This window comes from Chlorocebus sabaeus, chromosome 1 (assembly GCF_047675955.1).
Source record: "Chlorocebus sabaeus isolate Y175 chromosome 1, mChlSab1.0.hap1, whole genome shotgun sequence".
Classification (NCBI taxonomy): Eukaryota; Metazoa; Chordata; class Mammalia; order Primates; family Cercopithecidae; genus Chlorocebus; species Chlorocebus sabaeus.
In genome coordinates, this window is record NC_132904.1 from 103,267,731 (window position 1) to 103,287,011 (window position 19,281).

The 19,281-nt window shown below is 36.5% G+C and overlaps 1 protein-coding gene across 1 annotated transcript in view; it reads right to left on the reverse strand.

Annotated features, from left to right (window-relative positions):
* GUCY1A2 (guanylate cyclase 1 soluble subunit alpha 2) overlaps nt 1–19,281 on the reverse strand; it is a 330,187-nt gene that overhangs the window by 109,575 nt on the left and 201,331 nt on the right. The window contains exon 5 of the mRNA XM_008020725.3: nt 18,490–18,975. Coding sequence (XP_008018916.2) covers nt 18,490–18,975 — 486 coding nt within the window. The remainder of the gene's footprint in view (nt 1–18,489; nt 18,976–19,281) is intronic.

The following is a 19,281-nucleotide window of genomic DNA, read 5'->3' on the forward strand; positions in this document are numbered from 1 at the left end:
GGAAGGAGGGAGAGAAGGAAGGAAGGAAGGAAACGGAAGGAAAGAGAGAGAGAAAGAAGGAAGTTTGTCTTTCTGTGCCTGGCTTGTTTCAATTAATAATGACTTCCAGGTCCATCCATCTTATTGCAAATGACAGGATCTCATTCTTTTTATGGCTGAATAGTACCCCATTGTGTATATATATCACATTTTCTTTATTCATTTGTCTGTTAATGGATACTTAGGTTTCTTTCAAATCTTGGCTATTGTGAATGGTACTACAATAAACATGGGAGTACAGGTATCTCTTCCATATATTTATTTCCCTTCTTTTGGACATATACCTAGGAGTAGGATTGCTGGGTTGTAGGGTAGCTCTACTTTTAGTTTTCTGAGGAACCTACAAACTATTCTCTATATTGGTTGTACTAATTTACATTCCCATCAACAATGTACAAGGGTTCCCTTTGCTCCAGATTTTCTCCAGTATTTATTATTGCCTGTCTCTTGGGATAAAAGCCACTTTAACTGAGGTGAGATGCTATCGTATTGTACGTTTGATTTGCATTTCTCTGGTGATCAAAGATATTAAGCACTTTTTCATATACCTGTTTGCCATTTCTCTTCTTGTGAGAAATATCTACTCGGACCTTTTGTCCATTTTAAAATCAGATTATTAGATTTTTTTTTTTTCCTATTGAGTTGTTTGAGCTCCTTATATATTCTGGTTATTAATCTCTTGTTAGATGGGTAGTTTGCAAATATTTTCTCCCATTCTGTGGGTTGTCTCTTCACTTTGTTAATTGTTTCCTTTGCTGTGCAGAAGATTTTTAACTTGATGTGATCCCATTTGTCTGTTTCCACTTTCATTCCCTGTGCTTGTGGGATGTTACTCAAGAAATCTTTGCCCACTCCAATGTCCTGAAGAATTTCCCTGATGTTTTCTTTTAGTGGTTTCATCATTTGAGGTCTTAGATTTAAGTCTTTAATCCATTTTAATTTGATTTTTCTATATGGTAAGACATAGTGGTCTAGTTTCTTTCTTCTGCATATGCATATCCAGTTTTCCCAGCATCATTTATTGAAGAGACTGTCCTTTCCCAAATGTATGTTCTTGGCACCGTTGTCAAAAATGAGTTAACTGTAGATATATGGCTATATTATGGGTTCTCTGTTCTGTTCCACTGGTCAATGTGTCTGTCTTTATGCCGGTACCACGTTATTTTGGTTACTATAGCTCTGTATTATAATTTGAAGTCAGGTAATGTGATTCCTCCAGTTTTGTTCTTTTTGCTGCATAGTTTTAGCTATTCTGGGTCTTTTGTGATTCCATATATATTTTAAGGTTATGTTTTATATTTCTGTGAAGAATGTCATTGGTATTTTGACAGGAATTGCACTGAATCTGTAGTTTGCTTTCGGTAGTATAGACATTTTAACAATATTGATTCTTCCAATCCACGAACATGAAATATATTTCCATTTTTTATGTCTTCCTCAATTTCTTGAATCAATGTTGTATACCTTTCATTGTAGAGATCTTCCACTTACTTGGTCAAGTTCATTCCTAGGTATTTAATTTTATTCCTCTGACTGTGTATTTTTAAATAGCTTGTCTTCAAGCTCACTAATTCTTTCTTCTGCTTGATCCATTCTACTATTAAAGAGACTGATGCATTCTTCAGTATGTCAACTGCATTTTTCAACTTTAGAATTTCTGCTTGAGTTTTTTAAATTATTTCAATTTATTTGTTAAATGTACCTGATAGAATTCTGAATTCCTTCTCTGTGTTATCTTAGTTTTCTTAGTTTCCTCAAAACAGGAATTTTCAGTTCTCTGAAAGGTCACATATCTCTGTTTCTCCAGGATTAGTCTCTGGTGTTTTATTTAGTTCATTTGGTGAAGTCACGTTTTCCTGAATGATCTTGATGCTAGCTGATGTTCACCTGTTTCTGTGCATGAAGAATTCAGAATTTATTGTGGTCTTCACAGTTTGGGCTTGTTTGTACTTGTCCTTCTTGGGAAGGCTCTCCAGTTATTTGAAAGGACCTGGGTGTTGTGATCTAAGCCCTAGATCTAATGCCACGTGCATTAGCTCTGCATTAGGGGGCACCCAAGCCCAGTAATGCTGTGGTTTTTACACACTCATAGAGGCACCACCTTGGTGGTCTTGGATAAGACCCAGAATAATTATCTGGATTACAGACAGAGACTCTTTTTTTCTCTTTCCTTACTTTCTCCCAAACAATGGGAGTCTCTCTATCTGTGCTGAGCCACCTGGGGCTTGGGATAGAGGGACAGAAACAACCCTGTGGCCACCAACACTGGGACAGTGCTGGGTCAGACCTAAAGCCAATATAACACTGGGTCTTGCTCAAGACCTGCTGTAACCACTACCTGGCTACTGCCTTTGTTTTCTTAAGGCCCTTGGGCTCTAATGGCAGCAGGTGGCAAAGTTAGCCAGGTTTGTATCCTTTGCTTCATTGCAGTGAGTCACCTCAAGGCCCAGGGAGGTCCAGAGATGCCATCTGAGAGCTAAGGATTGGAATAAAAACATTTGGAAGTCTACCTGGTTTTCTATTCTAGTGTGGTTGAGCTGGCCCTGAAACCATGAGACACCTTCCTACTCCTCCCTCCCCTTTCCACAGGCAGAGGAGCCTCACCCTGTGGCCACCACCACCACAGGCCACAGGGACACTGGACAGGCTACTGCTGATGTCCACTTAAGGCCCAAGCGCTCTTCAGTCAGCTTGTGTGAATGCTGCCAGGCCTGGGACTTATTCTTCAGGGCAATCCTCTGGCCCACAGCAGGTCCAGAAATGCTATTCAAGAGCAAGCCTTGAATCAATGGCCTACTTGTTGTTCTGCCTCCCTAGGGCTGAGCTGGTACCTAAGGTGTAAGACAAAGGCCCCTTTACTTTCCCCTCTGCTTTTCTCAACCAGATGAAGTCGCTCACTATAGCCTCCACAACGGGGATTGCTGAGTCTCACTTGAAGCCAGTGCATCTTAGAGTCTTGCTCAAGGCCCACAGTATAGTAGCTGGGTATCGCTGGTGGTTATTCAGGGCCCAAGGGCTCTTTAGGTGATGGGTCCAGCTAGGACTGGATCCTTCCCTTCAATACAGTAGGTTCCCTTGTGGCCCATGGTGCGTCTAGAAATGTCTGGGAACTAGTGCCTGGAATGGGGGCCTCATGACTCTGACCAGTGCCCTATCCTGCTGTGGCTAAGCTGGTATCCAAAATGCAAGACAAAGCCCTCTTTACTTTTCCCTCTCTTCTCCTTAAGCGAAAAGAAGAAGTCTCTTTTGGAGATATAAGTTGCACTGCCTGGGGCTGAGGGAGGGGTGCTGCAAGCATTCCCTTACCTGCCCAAGTTGGTATCTCAATAAGTTGTGTCTCCCACAAGTCCACTGGCTCCAGGACCAGCTCAGCACTAAAACTTGCAGTACTTGTGGCCTGGACTAACTTTCAAGTCTATTGAAGATCCCAGAGCACTTTAGTCCATGGTGGCAAGGTTTGGCAGAACTCAAGTTCTGACGGCTGGCATGCGTGATTCCCCTCTGCCTAGTGCTGGTCTAAATGCTCCCTCTGTGTGAGGGTGTTAGCTGAGTTCAGCCGGTTTTGCTTTCTGCTGTGACAGGAGAGCACTGAGTTCAATGCAAAGTCTCACAAACACTGCAGTCTCAAGTACACAAATTTCTCCATGCTTTGCAGCTACTACAGGGGGAATTGGGAAGGTGTAGTGTCAACAATTGAGGACCGTCTTTCCCACACTCTTCAGTGCCTCTTTCAGCGATATGAAGTTGAAATCAGATACTGTGAGTATTCACCTGATTTTGGTTCTTACGAAGTTATTTGCGTGTGTGTGTGCGTGCACGCATGCAGATGGTTGCTGAACTTGGTGTCCCTGTGAAGGAGACAATCAGTGGAAACTTCTGTTGTGCCATCTTGATCCACCCCTCAATAATTCATGCTTTAAAGGAGACCATCTTAACCCATAAATCCTACAATTTTTATATATCTACGGAATTACTATCTTTTATTTTCTCAGAATAAATATAGATTTACAAAAAAGCCTCCCCTAGTCCCTCTTCCAGAAGTCAAATTTGTCACATGCTTCCAAGTCCACCTTTCATGCCATATCTTTTCTGAAAGTATCTCCAGTCCTCAGTAGAATAATATATTTGATTCCTTCAGAACACCAATAAAATTTGTTTTTTATATATCTTATACTGAACTCATTTATATTTCATACCAGAAGAGCTGGTACCATTCCTACTAAAACTATTCCAAAAAATTGAGGAGGGACTCCTCCCTAACTCATTCCGTAAGGGCAGCATCATCCTGATACCAAAACCTGGCATAGATACAACAAAAAAAGAAAAAAACTTAGGGCCAGCATCCTTGATGAACACTGAGGCAAAAATCCTCAACAAAACACTGGCAAACTGAATCCAGCAACAAATCAAAAAGCTTGCCCACTATCAGTCGGACGCCGTGGCTCACGTCTGTAATCCCAGCACTTTGAGAGGCCAAGGCAGGCAGATCACGAAGTCAGGAGTTCGAGACCAGCTTGGCCAACATAGTGAAACCCCATCTCTACTAAAAATACAAAAATTAGCCAGGCGCGGTGGCGGGCGCATGTAATCCCCGCTACTCGGGAGGCTGAATCAGAACAATCACTTGAACCCAGGAGGCAGAGGTTGGAGTGAGCTGAGATCACGCCATTGCACTCCAGCCTGGGCAACAGAGTGAGACTCCATCTCAGGGAAAAAAAAAAAAAAAAAAAAAAAAATATATATATATATATATATATATATATATATATATATATATATATAGAACCCACTATCATCAAGTAGGCATTATCCCTGGGTTTCAAGATTGATTCGACATACGCAAATCAATAAATGTGATTCATCACAGAAACAGAACTGAAGACAAAAACCACATGATTATCTCAATAGATGCAGAAAAAGGCTTTCAATAAAATTCAACATCCATTCATGTTAAAAACTCCCAATAAAGTAGATATTGAAGGAACATACCTCAAAATAATAAGCACCACAAATGACAAGCCCAAAGCCAACATCATAACCAATGGGCAAACACTGGAAGCATTCTTGAAAACCAGCACAAGACAAGGGTGCCCTCTCTTGCCTATCCTATTCAACACAGTATTGAAAAAGAAATTAAGAAAACAATCCCACTTAAAGTAGCAACAAAAAGAATAAACTACTTAAAATTAATCAAGGATGTGAATGATCTGTACATTGAAAACTGTAATATATTGATTAAAGAAATTAAAGAAGACACATCAGTGGAAGAATATCTGTTCATGGAATGGAAGAAATAATATTGTAAAAATGTCCATAAAACCCAAAGTGACCACAGATTCAATGCAATCCCTATCAAAATTCCAATGGCATTTTTCACAGAAATAGAAAAAATAATCCTAAAATTCATTTATAACTGCAATATCCAAAATAATCTTGAGAATGAAGAACAAAGCTGGAGCCATCAGATTTACTGATTTCAAGCTAATCACTATGGAATTGTAATGAAAATGGTATGGTGTTGGCATAAAAACAGACACATAAACCAATGACACAGAATGAGATCCCAGAACTAAATCTACACAATCTTTTACAAGGACACCAAGAAAACACAATGAAAGAAGAATTTTCTCTTCAATAAATTGGTTGGGAAGCTAGATTGGGTTGGGAAAATGAAATTAGATCCTTCTCTTATGACATACAGAAAAATCAACTCAAAATGTAATAAAGACACAAATGTAAGTCCCAAAACTGTAAAACTCTTAGCTAAAAACATAAGGACAAATCTCTGTGACACTGGCCTTAGCAATGAGTTTTTTGGATACACCAACACAGTCACCAAAAGCAAAAATAAGCAAGTGGGATTACATCAAACTAAAAATATTCTGCATAGCAAAAAAAAGAATCAACATAATGAAAAAGGTAACCTACAGAAGGGGAGAAAATATTTGCAAACCCCATGTCTGATGAGGGGTTAATATCCAAAATATTCAAAGAACTGATACAACGTAGTAGCAAAAACACCAAACAGCCTGATTAAAAAATGAACAAAGGACCTGAATAAACAGTTTCAAGAGAATACACAAAAATGGCCAACAGGTATATGAAACGGCTCAAAATTAGTAATCATAAGGGAAGTGCAAATTAAAGCCACAATGAGATATTACCTCACACCTGTTAGAATGATGATTATCAAAAATCTGAGATAACAAATGTCGATGAGAGTATGGAGAAAAAGGAACATTTGTACACAGTTTTTGAGGGTGTAAATTGGTACAGCTATTATGGAAAACACAATGGAGGTTCCTAAAATATTAAAAGCAAAACTATGATTTTCATCAACCCCAATTCTGTATACATATCCGAAAGAAATGAAATCAGGATATTGAAGAGATATCTGCACTTCCATGTTCACTGCAGCATTATTCAAAATAGCCAAGATGTGAAATCAACCTGTGTCTATCAACAGATAAATGAATAAAGAAAATGTGACACACACATACACACACATACATATACATATACATACACAGATATATGTAATGAAATATTATTCAGCCATAATAAAGAACAAAATCCTGCCATTTGTGGGTGAATCCAGAGGACATTATGCTAAGTGAAATAAGCCAGACACAGAAAGACAAATACTGTATGATCTCACTTATAAGTAGAATCTAAATAACTCTCTGTGTTTCTCATATGAATAGAGAGTAGAATGGTGGTTGCCAAAGGGTGAGGTGGAAGAAATGGGAAGATGTTAGTCAAATGGCAGAATTTTTCAGTTATAAAGTGACTACGTTCTGGGGATCTACCATATAGCATGCCAACTATAGTTAATAATGCTGTATTTCTGCTAAGAGACTAGATCTTAAAGTGTCCTCACTATACACATACACACACAAACACAAAGGGTAATTATGTCTGATAATAGATCAACTATATATTAATTAATTTGATTGTGATAATCATTGCACAATCTATACATATATCAAACTGTCACATTGTAAACCTTAAATTTATACAGTTTTAATTATTAATATAACTCAAAATAGCTGGATAAACAAATACATAAAATCCAACAAATAAAATCCAAATCGAATAAAATAAATATCTCAATAGTGTTATTACCCAATGCCTAGATTAGTCCTTAAACACAGTATGTGATCAATTAATTATTGAAAATGAAATTAATGAATAAACGTACATTAAAAATTTAGCATGGTACCTGGCACTTATTAGGCATTCAGCCAGTATCAGTCCCTGTCCCTTCTTTCATAGCAAATTCCTCAAGACATTCTCTCTGATCTTGGTCTTCTTTCATATGAATAACTCCAGATGGAGTCAACTGCTGCTACTGTTGATTAATTTACAACAATTTTCCACATACATGTCATGATTTTGAATTACGAATAGACAAATTCCAAACAATAATCATTTGCTGAACAAGTTTTTTGTGTCAACTGCAACAAATACGTGAGACCTCTAATACTGCTCCCATTTTATAGATGCAGAAGCTGAACACAGATAAGTTATGTGACTTACTCAATTAGGTGACAAAGATATAATTAAAATCAGGTTTTCAGACTTTATCTTCAATACCCTTTCCCCTACATTTAGCTGCCATTGCACTGTCACAGGCAACTACAACAGTCCTCATCTGGACTCTCTCTGATGGTCAAAGGACCTTATATTAAGCAGAGGGCTGAAACATGCCCCATCGGATATGAGGCAGTGATACTAGTTATGGAATTTGGTAAGGGAAAAAGAGAGAGGCACAAAGTTGCCCTTTGATGACAGCATAAAAAGCTATCCAGTATTAAATTTTGACTATCATAGGAAAATATAACATTAAAATATGCTTTGGACAATCTTAAGAACAGCATTATCTTAATAGACAGCTTTCATAGACTCCAGCACATGTGCACATATGCATGTATATGTGCACGCCCTCCACCCCAACACATACAGCTAGATCAGCAGTCTCACAGGGATTTTGCTTCAACTGATTTCTTGCATTTTTCCAACTTGAAAGCCATGTTACCCATTTCAAAGCTTGAAAAATGCATCAAAACTTATTTATATCCATTTTAACCCAAATTTAAGACGACAGAGTTAAATTCTCATCTTTCTCCTCTAAAAGATGTTTGCAAAAATAAACACAAATCATTTAAAACTTGCCATGGGTGAATAACTTATTAATAGGGAGGCAGCAGCATTGATTTGCAGTTTGAAAACATTTTCCTAGCAAACTACATACAGCTCCAACACTAAGAATTTAGAATCTGAGAATCTCATAGAATCAGGGGACCTACTGAGAGCTGTTCCCACCTGCCCCACCAAAAGGTTGTGGTGTATCACTCCTGTGATCAGAGCATATGCTTCAGCCAGTCTATGTCATTGTTAGGAACATGGATTTTCATAGGGATCTTCTGTGCTGAAATTATTCTTTTAACTTTTGTACAAAGATCCTCTTTAACCTCCAGGAGCCAAAGAGAACAAGTGTTTATGATATTCCTACATATTCAAAAATAGTGCACATTTGTTGAATACCTTAAAAAAGGAAACCTAGTTATATTTTTACCTCTAGGCTAGAATTCAAATTGCAATTTACAAAGTCATGCTCATCCTCTAATTACTACATTGAGGGCCTCATGTTTGTAGTAAGGACCTTTGGCTGATGGTTCGTTTCAGCCTCAGAACAGTCCTGTGACATACTATTGTTTTCATTTTACAAAGATGAACTCTGGTAATTTGTCAAAGTTTCTGGAGAGATCATACCAATTTATAAATAAATAAATATTTCATTTTATGTATTAAAAGTAATAGCAAAACCCACAATTACTTTTGCACTAACCTATAGTATATAAGTGCCAGAACAATTTTTTTTTTTCCTGGTTCTGCATCTAGGTAATTGGAAACACTAGCTATCTGACACATGAATGGTTTAAACCGTTGCTTTCTAAAATATGAGCTTTTAACTAAATCAGAACTAAATTCAAGTAACATCTGCAACTTAGTAAACTCATCTTCAAAAGGGACACTTAGTATTTGATAGCACAACAGAGCAATCATAATAATAATTTAATTGTACATTTTAAAAGGGTCTAACTGGATTGTTTGTAATACAAAAAGTAAATACTAGAGGGGATGGGTACCCCATTTTCCATGATGTGATTATCACACATTGCATGCCTGTATCAAAACATCTCACATACTCCATAAATACGTACACCTACTATGTACCCACAAACATTGAAATAAAAAATTTAAAAAGACAAAAGGGACATCATAACACCTATTCCACAGGATTGTTCTGGAAAATAAGTGAAATATCACAACTTAAGCACTTAACACTGAGACTGGAACACAGTTTGTATTCAGTAAATGTGAATTCTATTAGTTTCATTTCGCTTTCAGAAATTTTCACTTTTGAAATCACTGTTGTTAAATGATAGTGGGAAAAGTACTTACAGCTTTTCTGCTACATAAAAGCATTAATTAAATGTTTGTTTAAAAAAGGTAATAGAAACACCTCAATTCAGTGAGATTTGCACATTGCATTAAGGCTATCCTATGAGATAAGTGAGATAGCGGTTCTGCCTAGAAAATCAATTTCCATTTTAGTAAACTCACCCTATGTACAAACTAAAAGCAAGCTGTTCATGCTGTTCTGCTGAAATGGTTAGTGGCAAAAATAAATAAGCAGTTTGAGCTTAGAGCTTAACTTCTTTACAGTTTATTGATATACAAAAGAGAGATACTGTGTAATAACACAATTAACTCTATAAGGCTAATGAAAATCTTTTATTTGCATCATGGGGTAGCATTTATTCTTATTAGAAATAGGAAATCCTGGCAACATGGACTAATCTACTAAGAGAACTTACTAGAGACTTATATCATGAAGAAATATCCACATTGCCTGTAGAAATGATATACCTTCCCTTGGGATTTCAGTCTGCTCAGGCTGCTATACCAAAATACCATAGACTGGGTGGCTTAAACAACAGGAATTTATTCCTCATAGTTCTGGAGGCCGGAAAGTCCAAGATCAAGATGCCAGCCAATTCACTTCCCAGGTGAGGGCTCTCTTTCTAGCTTACAGGTGGCTGCCTTCTTACTGTGTCCTCACAAAGAGGAGAGAAAGCAAGCTCAAGTCTCTTCTTCTTATAATGATTCTAATTCCATCACTGACGACCCCACATTCAAGACCTCATCTAAACTTAATTAACTCCAAAATACTCCACCTCTAAATAATATCACATTAAGTAGGGCTTCAACATATGAATTTTTGAGGGGGGTCACAAATATTCAGTTCATACTGCTTGTAAAAATCAAAAACAGTAATCTCTTTGCAGTTGCCACCACTCTTTAGAAATTAAGTATCAATAGGGACAAAAATAACCCCAAAACACTTTGAAAAATTCAGCAAGACACTTCATTAATATTAACTTCTGCTTAGCAATTGAAAGTATTTTAGCCTTCTAACTGTCTTCAGAATATGCCACAACACTAAAAGAAATGTTCTCTGAATATAGAAGAAAAATAATTCAGGCTGTCATATTAGAATATAAAAAATAGACATTTGGGGTTCAGTTTCATAGTATTGGTCAGACATCCCACGAGTCATTATGGCTTTAAGAAAACTGTCATCTTTATAAATTCCACATTGTAATTCAGAGTATGCAGATGGAACCATCTTTAAGAATCTTTGAGGCCCCATGAAGATGACACAAATAATGCATTTCGAAAAGCTATTTATCTCCCTCCCTCTTTATCTTTTATTTCTCTCTACCCTTCCTTCACGGTCTTTGGCATACAATGCAATTCTAATAACCTAAAACAATAAATCCAATAAATAAGCATTTTATCTATTCTAGTAAGCGTTGGATACACAATGTTTATGTACATAAAAATGCCTGCACATATACAACACACTCACACAGACACACATGCTTCCCTTATAGGACCAGATATACCTGTTTGAATAATATGTACATTTACTACCATGAAGCAGACACTGTTCTAAGCACTTTACATAAATCTCATTTAAAAGCTCACTAAATGAAACTATAAAGTGATAAAATTAGTCTCTTATTTACAGATGATAAAACTGAGGCAGAGAGATTACATAAGCTATGAAAGGTGGAAAGATGAGAACTCCAACTAGTGCACTCAAGATAGCACTGGGATTCCACAGCCTTGGCTGAATGAATTGAAAGAAACGTATCTTACCCTTGCTTCTTCCTTATCTCCAACTAAAGTGCTCGCCAAAGGCAAATATACAAATGAGGTTAAACCCTCTTCAGGTAATTTTTACAGCATTATGGTATTTTGAAACTGACAATATAACTCCCCCCATAGAAAGCTATCAGAACAGAATGCTTATCTGTGACTTTCACCTTACTTCCTAAAGCATATAAATGAGTTCTTTTCTATTCACTAAAATTGTTCTAAAAATACATTCCAATTTCCATAACATTTTAAAGGTTCTATAGAAGTCATGGCTCCTTATCAAGTGAGTTACAAATGTTTATTGAGTGAATGAATGAGCTGAATAAATTTTTGACTTAAGAAATTCTTATTTCCCAACTTACTGAAGAACATTATTGCCTTGTTTCCAACAAAATATCAGCGAAAGCAAATGATGTTGATGTTGATGGAGACTACTGAAGATAACTAACATAAATCTTAAACAATGCTCAATTTTAAAAGTGTGTGCACTGATCATTAAAAGAGAAAATATGTAAATTTGGGGGAAAATGAAGCAGTTACTCTTTACTAAATGGAACTGGCATTTCACGCTGCAAATGAAGTAAAATGGCATATACATATTTATAAAATTCCAACAATAACCTAAGTACCTAAGTACTTTAAAAGGCTTTCTATTTTACAACAAAACAAGGTGGAAGTGAAGCATTTCATTTTTCTGTGAAATCTAATTCATGCTGAAGTGATATCCTTGAGAATCTGTTGCATTTTCTAAAGGCTGGCTTAAGGTCCGGTGAAGTAGCTTCGCATCAAGTGGCAAGACAACTCAAAATTCTTGAGGCATAAAGTTGTGTAGCCCTAAAACTCTGTGTCAGAAACATCTGTTTTCAGCTTTTACAAGGGAGGTTAAAGATGGGGATTTATGTCTGCTATAGCTCCTTAGCCAATGTACAAACTCAGGTGCTGTGAGTATTATCAGTGCAAAGCCCCGGCAGTCTTCACTGAGATACCCAGACTAAAAGGGCTTGCCTGACTCTCAGTTTCCCTGGGATATTAACATGCACACTCAAAAGTAAACACTGATCACTTATATATAAGCTTGTGTACAAGCATCTCTATCATGGATGTTTATCACTATTAACTTTTGCATTTTGTATTTGTTTTTAGAACGTGCTATGGTTTGAATGTGTTCCTCAAAATTCTTAATCCCCAATACAAAAGTATTGAGGGTGGGACCTAATGGGAGGTCATGAAGATGGAGTCACTATTTGAAGAGCTTGTGAATAGGTTCACTCTGCTCTCTCTTGACCTTTTGCATTCAACCATGTTGGGATATAGCAAGGAGACCCACACCAGATGCCAGCACCTTCATCTTGAACTTCCCAGACTTAAGAACTGTGAGAGATTATATTTCTGTTCTTTATAAATAACCCAGTCTCAGGTATTCTATTATGACAGCACAAAATGTATTAAGACAGAATGTCTAGATTTTTTTTTCCCACAAAGTGGTTAAGGAATTATAGTTAGTAGGAGTCTATAGTTAATAGAAGTCTAAAGCATAATAATATGCTGGCATAAATTAAATGAAATGTACATGATCTTAATGGCTTTTCTGACCCCTTTAATTGGTATTCATGGAGTTTGCAATTTATAAAGTTAACACAGTGTTTTCATTGGCCTTAAAAGACTTTTAGAAGAACTCAATGTATCTAGTAGTTTTCACACTGTATTAATTCCAAGAGAGTCCCCAAGCACATTTTCTGCATTTTCAAGGAGGGATATAAACAACCTCCTAATTCTAGTATCTCAGTGATTCTAATCCTGTTTTAGTATTTACAAGCTCAGTGGATATCTCTATATCCTTTGATGAGGTTGCCATATTCAGTTCCCCTTTGACATTGTAGACTTGTCCTATGTACCCTCTGATTCTAAGCTTAATTCTGTCCAGGGAAAAGACTCTGCTTCTTTATCAAAGTTTGTACTGATACCCGTATTTATACTTTCTACCTAGACATGCTGCCTGGTTTCCAGCTCCTGCCATCTAGTTCCCTTGGGCCCAGTCCCAAGGTCTTGTATTCCCTAAGAGTCTGCCTGGATTTCCTCCTACTTTGCTAATTGGCCTGAACTCTGCTTTTCCAGCTAGACTTATAATGCTTGCATTCCTTTGCCAATATGAACTTTGTGTTGTTGTTTTTCAGATTTTCAACATCAGGTTCCCTAATGTAATAGAATTTTGGTCCTGGTATTTCCTGGTTGCACTATCTTGTCTTACTGTGGACTTCTTACCAATCTAAACCTGACAATGTTTAATGCCATGGACATTTGCAAACCACACTTGAAGGCTGTGATGGGAATACCCCCTCTACATTTACTCTGACAGAGAAAAGTATTTTATCACTAACATTTTTTTTTTTTTCAGATGGAGTCTCACTCTGTTGCCCAGGCTGGAGTGTAGTGGTGAGATCTCAGCTCACTGCAATCTCCACCTCCTGGGTTCAATCAATTCTCCCGCCTCAGCCTCCTGACTAGCTGGGATGACAGGTGCCCACCACCATGCCTGGCTAATTTTTGTATTTTTAGTAGAAACAGGGTTTCACCAGGTTGGCCAGATTGGTCTTGAACTCCTGACCTCAGGTGATCCACCCACCTTGGCCTCCCAAAGTGCTGGGATTACAGGTGTGAGCCACCACATCCGGCCATCACTAACATTTTTAGAGTTACCTGGGCAAGATGATTTTTAAAACCAGATCAACCTTTATTCCATTTCACTGTTTTAAAAATATACCTCTTATTGCCTGCACCTGGGACCACTGCTCCCACATTACCTCTTTTGGTATGCTACTTTCCGTAGGAGGAATGAAGACAGAGGTGCTGGCTGGTTTCTAACAAAGAGAAAAGATGGCAGATGGGAGAATCTCCAACTTGACAGTATAACTACAGTTACTGATTCTGTAACATCATTTTTAAACAGTTTCCACTTGGTTTCTGTCATTTGATCTTTGTCTAGATCACAGCCTAAATTGTACAAAAACTATAGGCTTTAGAATCAGACAAGTCTCAGTTCAAATTCTGACTTATGAGCCATGTTATCTGGATTTAACCTTTCCAAAACTCAGTTTTCTTATCTGAAAATATACATAATGCCACATGTTATTCAAGGAGGGATTAAATGAGATCATATTTTATTCTTTTCTAAAAAGCTCTGGGCCCACTAGGTATGTGTGTATGTGTATATGTATATATGTATATGTATACACACACACACACACACACACACACACAAACATAATCACATAACACACATCCCTGTATGTCTAGACACCTGTCTGAGAAGTTCCAATGGCAGCTAATATTTACATTTACTACTATGCACCAGATGCTATTCTAAGTTCTTTGAGTATAGGAAAGCTCACTGAAATGCTTATGATGTAACTATGAGATTGATTCACTGAGTATCTTTATTTTTGGGGGCACAGAACTGGAGAAAAGTCAAGTTAAAGTGCTTAAAGGTGAAAAGATGGGAATGCTAAAGATTGTATTTAAAACAGCACTGGAAGACTGCAACCGTGGCAGAACGGAATCAGAGAAAGTGGAGAAGTCTTTCTCCCTGTTTATCTAAAATCAAAGGTTTTCCCAAAGACAAATGTAAAATAAAGCAAAATGTATATTAATTTGCTTCAATAGTCAATGCATTATTTATTATTATTATTATTTATATGCCATTGATTTACAAAATTAGATACTGGTTCCTTACGTTGATGAGAGAACAATCTGAGAAGCAAAATATTATGTATGTTGTTTATGTCGACTTTTACTGAAAATTTGCCTTTCTAATTACAAGAGAAACAAAATTATAATCCAGACCTCCTTCAATTTGCCTAGCTCTTACTTAGTATTCATACACCTGTAACATCTTGGCAGTTAAGCATTGTAAAAGCTTTCATTTTCTCAGTGCTTGATATGAGCACAGCAAAATCCACAGCTTCTTCCTCAACCGTCTACTTTATAGAAAGCTTGATTATTTTAGCAGAATGGTCTTATTATGTCTTAATTTATCTGGATTCTACCACTGAAATTATAATTATTCACTCTATCATCTCCCTAATGATAGGAAAACATGGAGTAATGACATGAAGAAGAGAGGGGCAACCACAAATTTAGAGACTAGTATCTCATGTCATACATAGCACACTATGAAAGCCCCATGTGGGTCACTCCATCTAGTTCTTTTCTCTTGGCATTTAGTTTTACCTGGCTTTCTTTCACATTTCCAAAAACATAAAAGGTGGGCTGTACCTTATTTTTCTCTGTGATATCGTTATTCTACATAATTACCAAAATTCTATACACACTTTCAATTTAGCAAAACTCTTTTCATTTCATAAAATAAGAAGATTTGTGATCCTTACAAAAAATTCTACTGCCTCTGGGATTTTTTGTTTCAATAACAATTAAAAATTTAGCAAATAGTTCATGGTTTAAAATAGCACTGTGTATATTTTTTAGAAAATACACTAGAATGTTTATGAAGATTACAAATCAGGCTGGTCAAATAGAAGTTTTCTAATTTATATCCCTCCTAACGCATTTCTTCCAATGTACTTTTTTAATCCTATACAGGACCAATATCTCTTTATTTGTCTTTCCTTCTCTGGCCAAACCATTATTGCTATGGATTTAGCATATATTGTATTTCCAGTCTGGATTTCCCAAACTCAACCTCCCCAATCCTGAATAAGCAGACAAAGCAGCCCTATACACTTATCCTACATACATATACTTACTAGCTGAGAGGGTTGAGTGTCAACTTCATTGGATTGAAGGGTAAAAAATATTGTTCCTGGGTGTGTCTATGAGGGTGTTGCCAAAGGAGATTAACACTTGAGTCAGTGGACTGGGAGAGGCAGACCTACCCTCAATCCAGGTGGGTACCATCTAATCAGTTGCCACCGCGACTAGGATAAAAGCAGACAGAGGAATGTGGAAGGACTAAACTGGTCTGAGTCTTCTGGCCTCCATCTTTCTCCTGTGCTAGGTGCTTTCTGCCGTCAAACACTGGACTCCAAGTTCTTTAGCTTTTGGACTCTTGGACCTACACTAGTGGTTTGCTTGGGGTTCTCAGGCTTTCGACCACAGACTGAAGGCTGCACTGTTTTTGAGGTTTGGGGACTTGAACTGGCTTCCTTGCTCCTCAACTTGCAGACAGCCTATGGTGGGATTTCACCTTGTGATCGTGTAAGTCAATAACCCTTAATAAACTCCCTTTCATATATACATCTATCCTATTAGTCCCGTCCCTCTAGAGAACCCTGGCTAATACACTAGCACTGAAGATATGTTAAGAACACCAAGCCCTGGAATCTTATTTAGTTATAATTCATTGCAAAATTTCCTAAGCAAGTTTAGTTTAAGAAAATTTGTTAACTAGAATTATTATATGTGTGTGTGTATATATAAACATTTCGTAAGTTAAAACTTGTTGATTATTATTATGACTAGATGAAACTATCCATGGTTTAAAAATATATAGGAAAATTTGAAGATCATACAGAATATTTCTACTGTTTTTCTGTGAGATGTTTTTCTACTGTTTTTCTGTTTTCTACTGTTTTTTTTCTACTGTCTTCCCTTTTCTACTGTTTTTCTACTGTTTTTCTGTTTCCCTTATATCAAGGGAAGGAATGCTTGATGTCTAAGAAATAAAATTGTATTTTAAAACCTTGAGCCTGCTTTGGTATACTCAGAAGCATCACATTTCTTCTTTTCTCAAATCTAACTGATACTTACGTTTATCAGGGATTCCCATGTTTTTTCCAAAGAATAATTTATTTATCTATTATCATTCTCATTTAGTTGTATGAACTTAGGGCTAAAAAAACAAAACAACAAAACAAAAAAGACATGACTGCTTTAAACGGAGGAAGCGAACACTGCAAATCAGTAGTTTAGAGGGAAAAGACTGGTTGTTGCAGAGATTGGTGTAATAGTGCCCCAAGTATGGAGGAAGGAAAGTGTTGCCAAATCCAGCTGATCTCCTCTGTCCTGAAAGTGACAGTATAACATTATAGTATCTCTCTGGTTTAGAATCAGACATTTGGCTACCACTGCTGTAAATTATATACCAATAAATTATAAGGGAGTTAAAGATAATTTATAATAACTTAATTTTCTGTAACAAGGAAAATCCCTCATACATACTTCATACTGAATGTTTACCACTCAGAAGAAATTCAAGTAAAATATTTAACATTGGCTATATAGTCTATGTAATGAAACTAAAGAGTTCCTTTCCCCAAGACACACCTTCATAAAAATACCCTCTGGATGATAATATAAAATGTACAAAGTGAATCAGACAGGTTCTTTCTAAATCTGCTTATGTGAAGATCATACTATAAAAGTAAGTAGCTGGTCAATATGTAGTAGTAAAGAAGAAAACAAAACCTGCAGTTCACAACTATTTATACTAAAAGTACTTGATTCCCTTTATATAAAACAAGCCCTGCACCCTGACAAATTGTGCAATCCATGTAAGATTCTAAGTAAAGTTGTAGAGTTATCAATTAGGTAGATATGGAGCTAAATGGCTCAAAATATTGCTATGATCTTAATAAGAAATTAATAAGGAATTCACCAAATCAAACCAACAAATGGTGGTTGGCACCAATTTCGGGAGTTTTTCCATTATGTAGCTTGGAAAATTAAGGTACTTCCTCAAAAATCCATTAGTCATTTGAGCAATAGCTGGAGTATTTATATATAGGTCTTTTTTTTTTTTTTTTTTAGAATTATAGAGATCTCAGTTCATAATGCAGTGCAAAATCCTGATTAGCCATATTGGATAATACAATGCATATTTTAACTTGCTATTTCTTTTTAATTGTAAAAATAAAATTCTTAGTTTATATTGGAATCCCATTTTCTAGGCAAGAATAATTATGTGGTAAAAAGTCGCCTAAAATTCAACAAGTTTAATTTTTTAATAAAAACAAATGTAGAGGAGTAGCTATACAGAATTTTTCCCTACTGAGCAATATCACGATTCTTCAGTTATCTATGTTATTACAAATCAACTCATATTGAAAGTTTACTCATAAAGAAGAAACACCTGTATTCTCTATAAAGATTTCTAAATTAAAGAGTTGTCAATTATTTAGTATTAAGTTTAAGTTAAAAAAATCAATTTAAGATGACAAGTTACTATTAAAAAACATTTATATATAAGTAACTAAACTCCCTTACCTTATAAATATCCAAAAATCCACACTGGTGGTCAAATCTGGTGTACAGTTCATTCAGCATGCTGATTACTTGCATGGGAGTACACTGGGCACATATGGCTGTGAAGCCAACAATGTCTGAAAAGAGCATGGTGACATCATCAAACTTTCTGGCCTGTACTTGCTGCCCTTGCCACAATTGCTGGGCTACATCGCCAGGGAAAATAGAATATAGAAGATCCACTGTCTTCTTTTTCTCTTCTTCCAGGGCCTGGTGAGTTCTTTCTAAAGTTGCCTTTAATTTATCCATCCTTTTCTTCAAGCCATCTTGGGCCTTTGCCTGCTCACCAACCAAAATGACATCTCGGGTGGCATCATGGATAGGGATGTCTGAGAGATGTAGCCCTCGGCCCATGAGTTCATCCAACTTGTCCACACATGGAGAGCCCAAAAATAAAATGGAATTTGATTCTGGAACATGGATCATTTGTCCTTTGACTTCCATCACCTGTGAAATTAACACGGAATTTTGATCAGTACTTTTCACATAGTAGGTTCACAAAATTTAATATATTATCTGATGAATAGAAAGAAAAAAAATGTTTTATTAGCAATACTCGGTTACTGCATCCATAAAAGCAAATTTAAATCTGATTTTCAGCCAGTTTAAAATTCATGGTTCTGAAGAGAAACAATTGTTTTATATCTCACTCAGCTACTTTCTAAAGACAATAATGAAATGGAAAGTGAGATCAGTGAAAAGTGAACCAGGAAAACATTTTTTATTTAAGATGATACTCTCAGGTACATCATG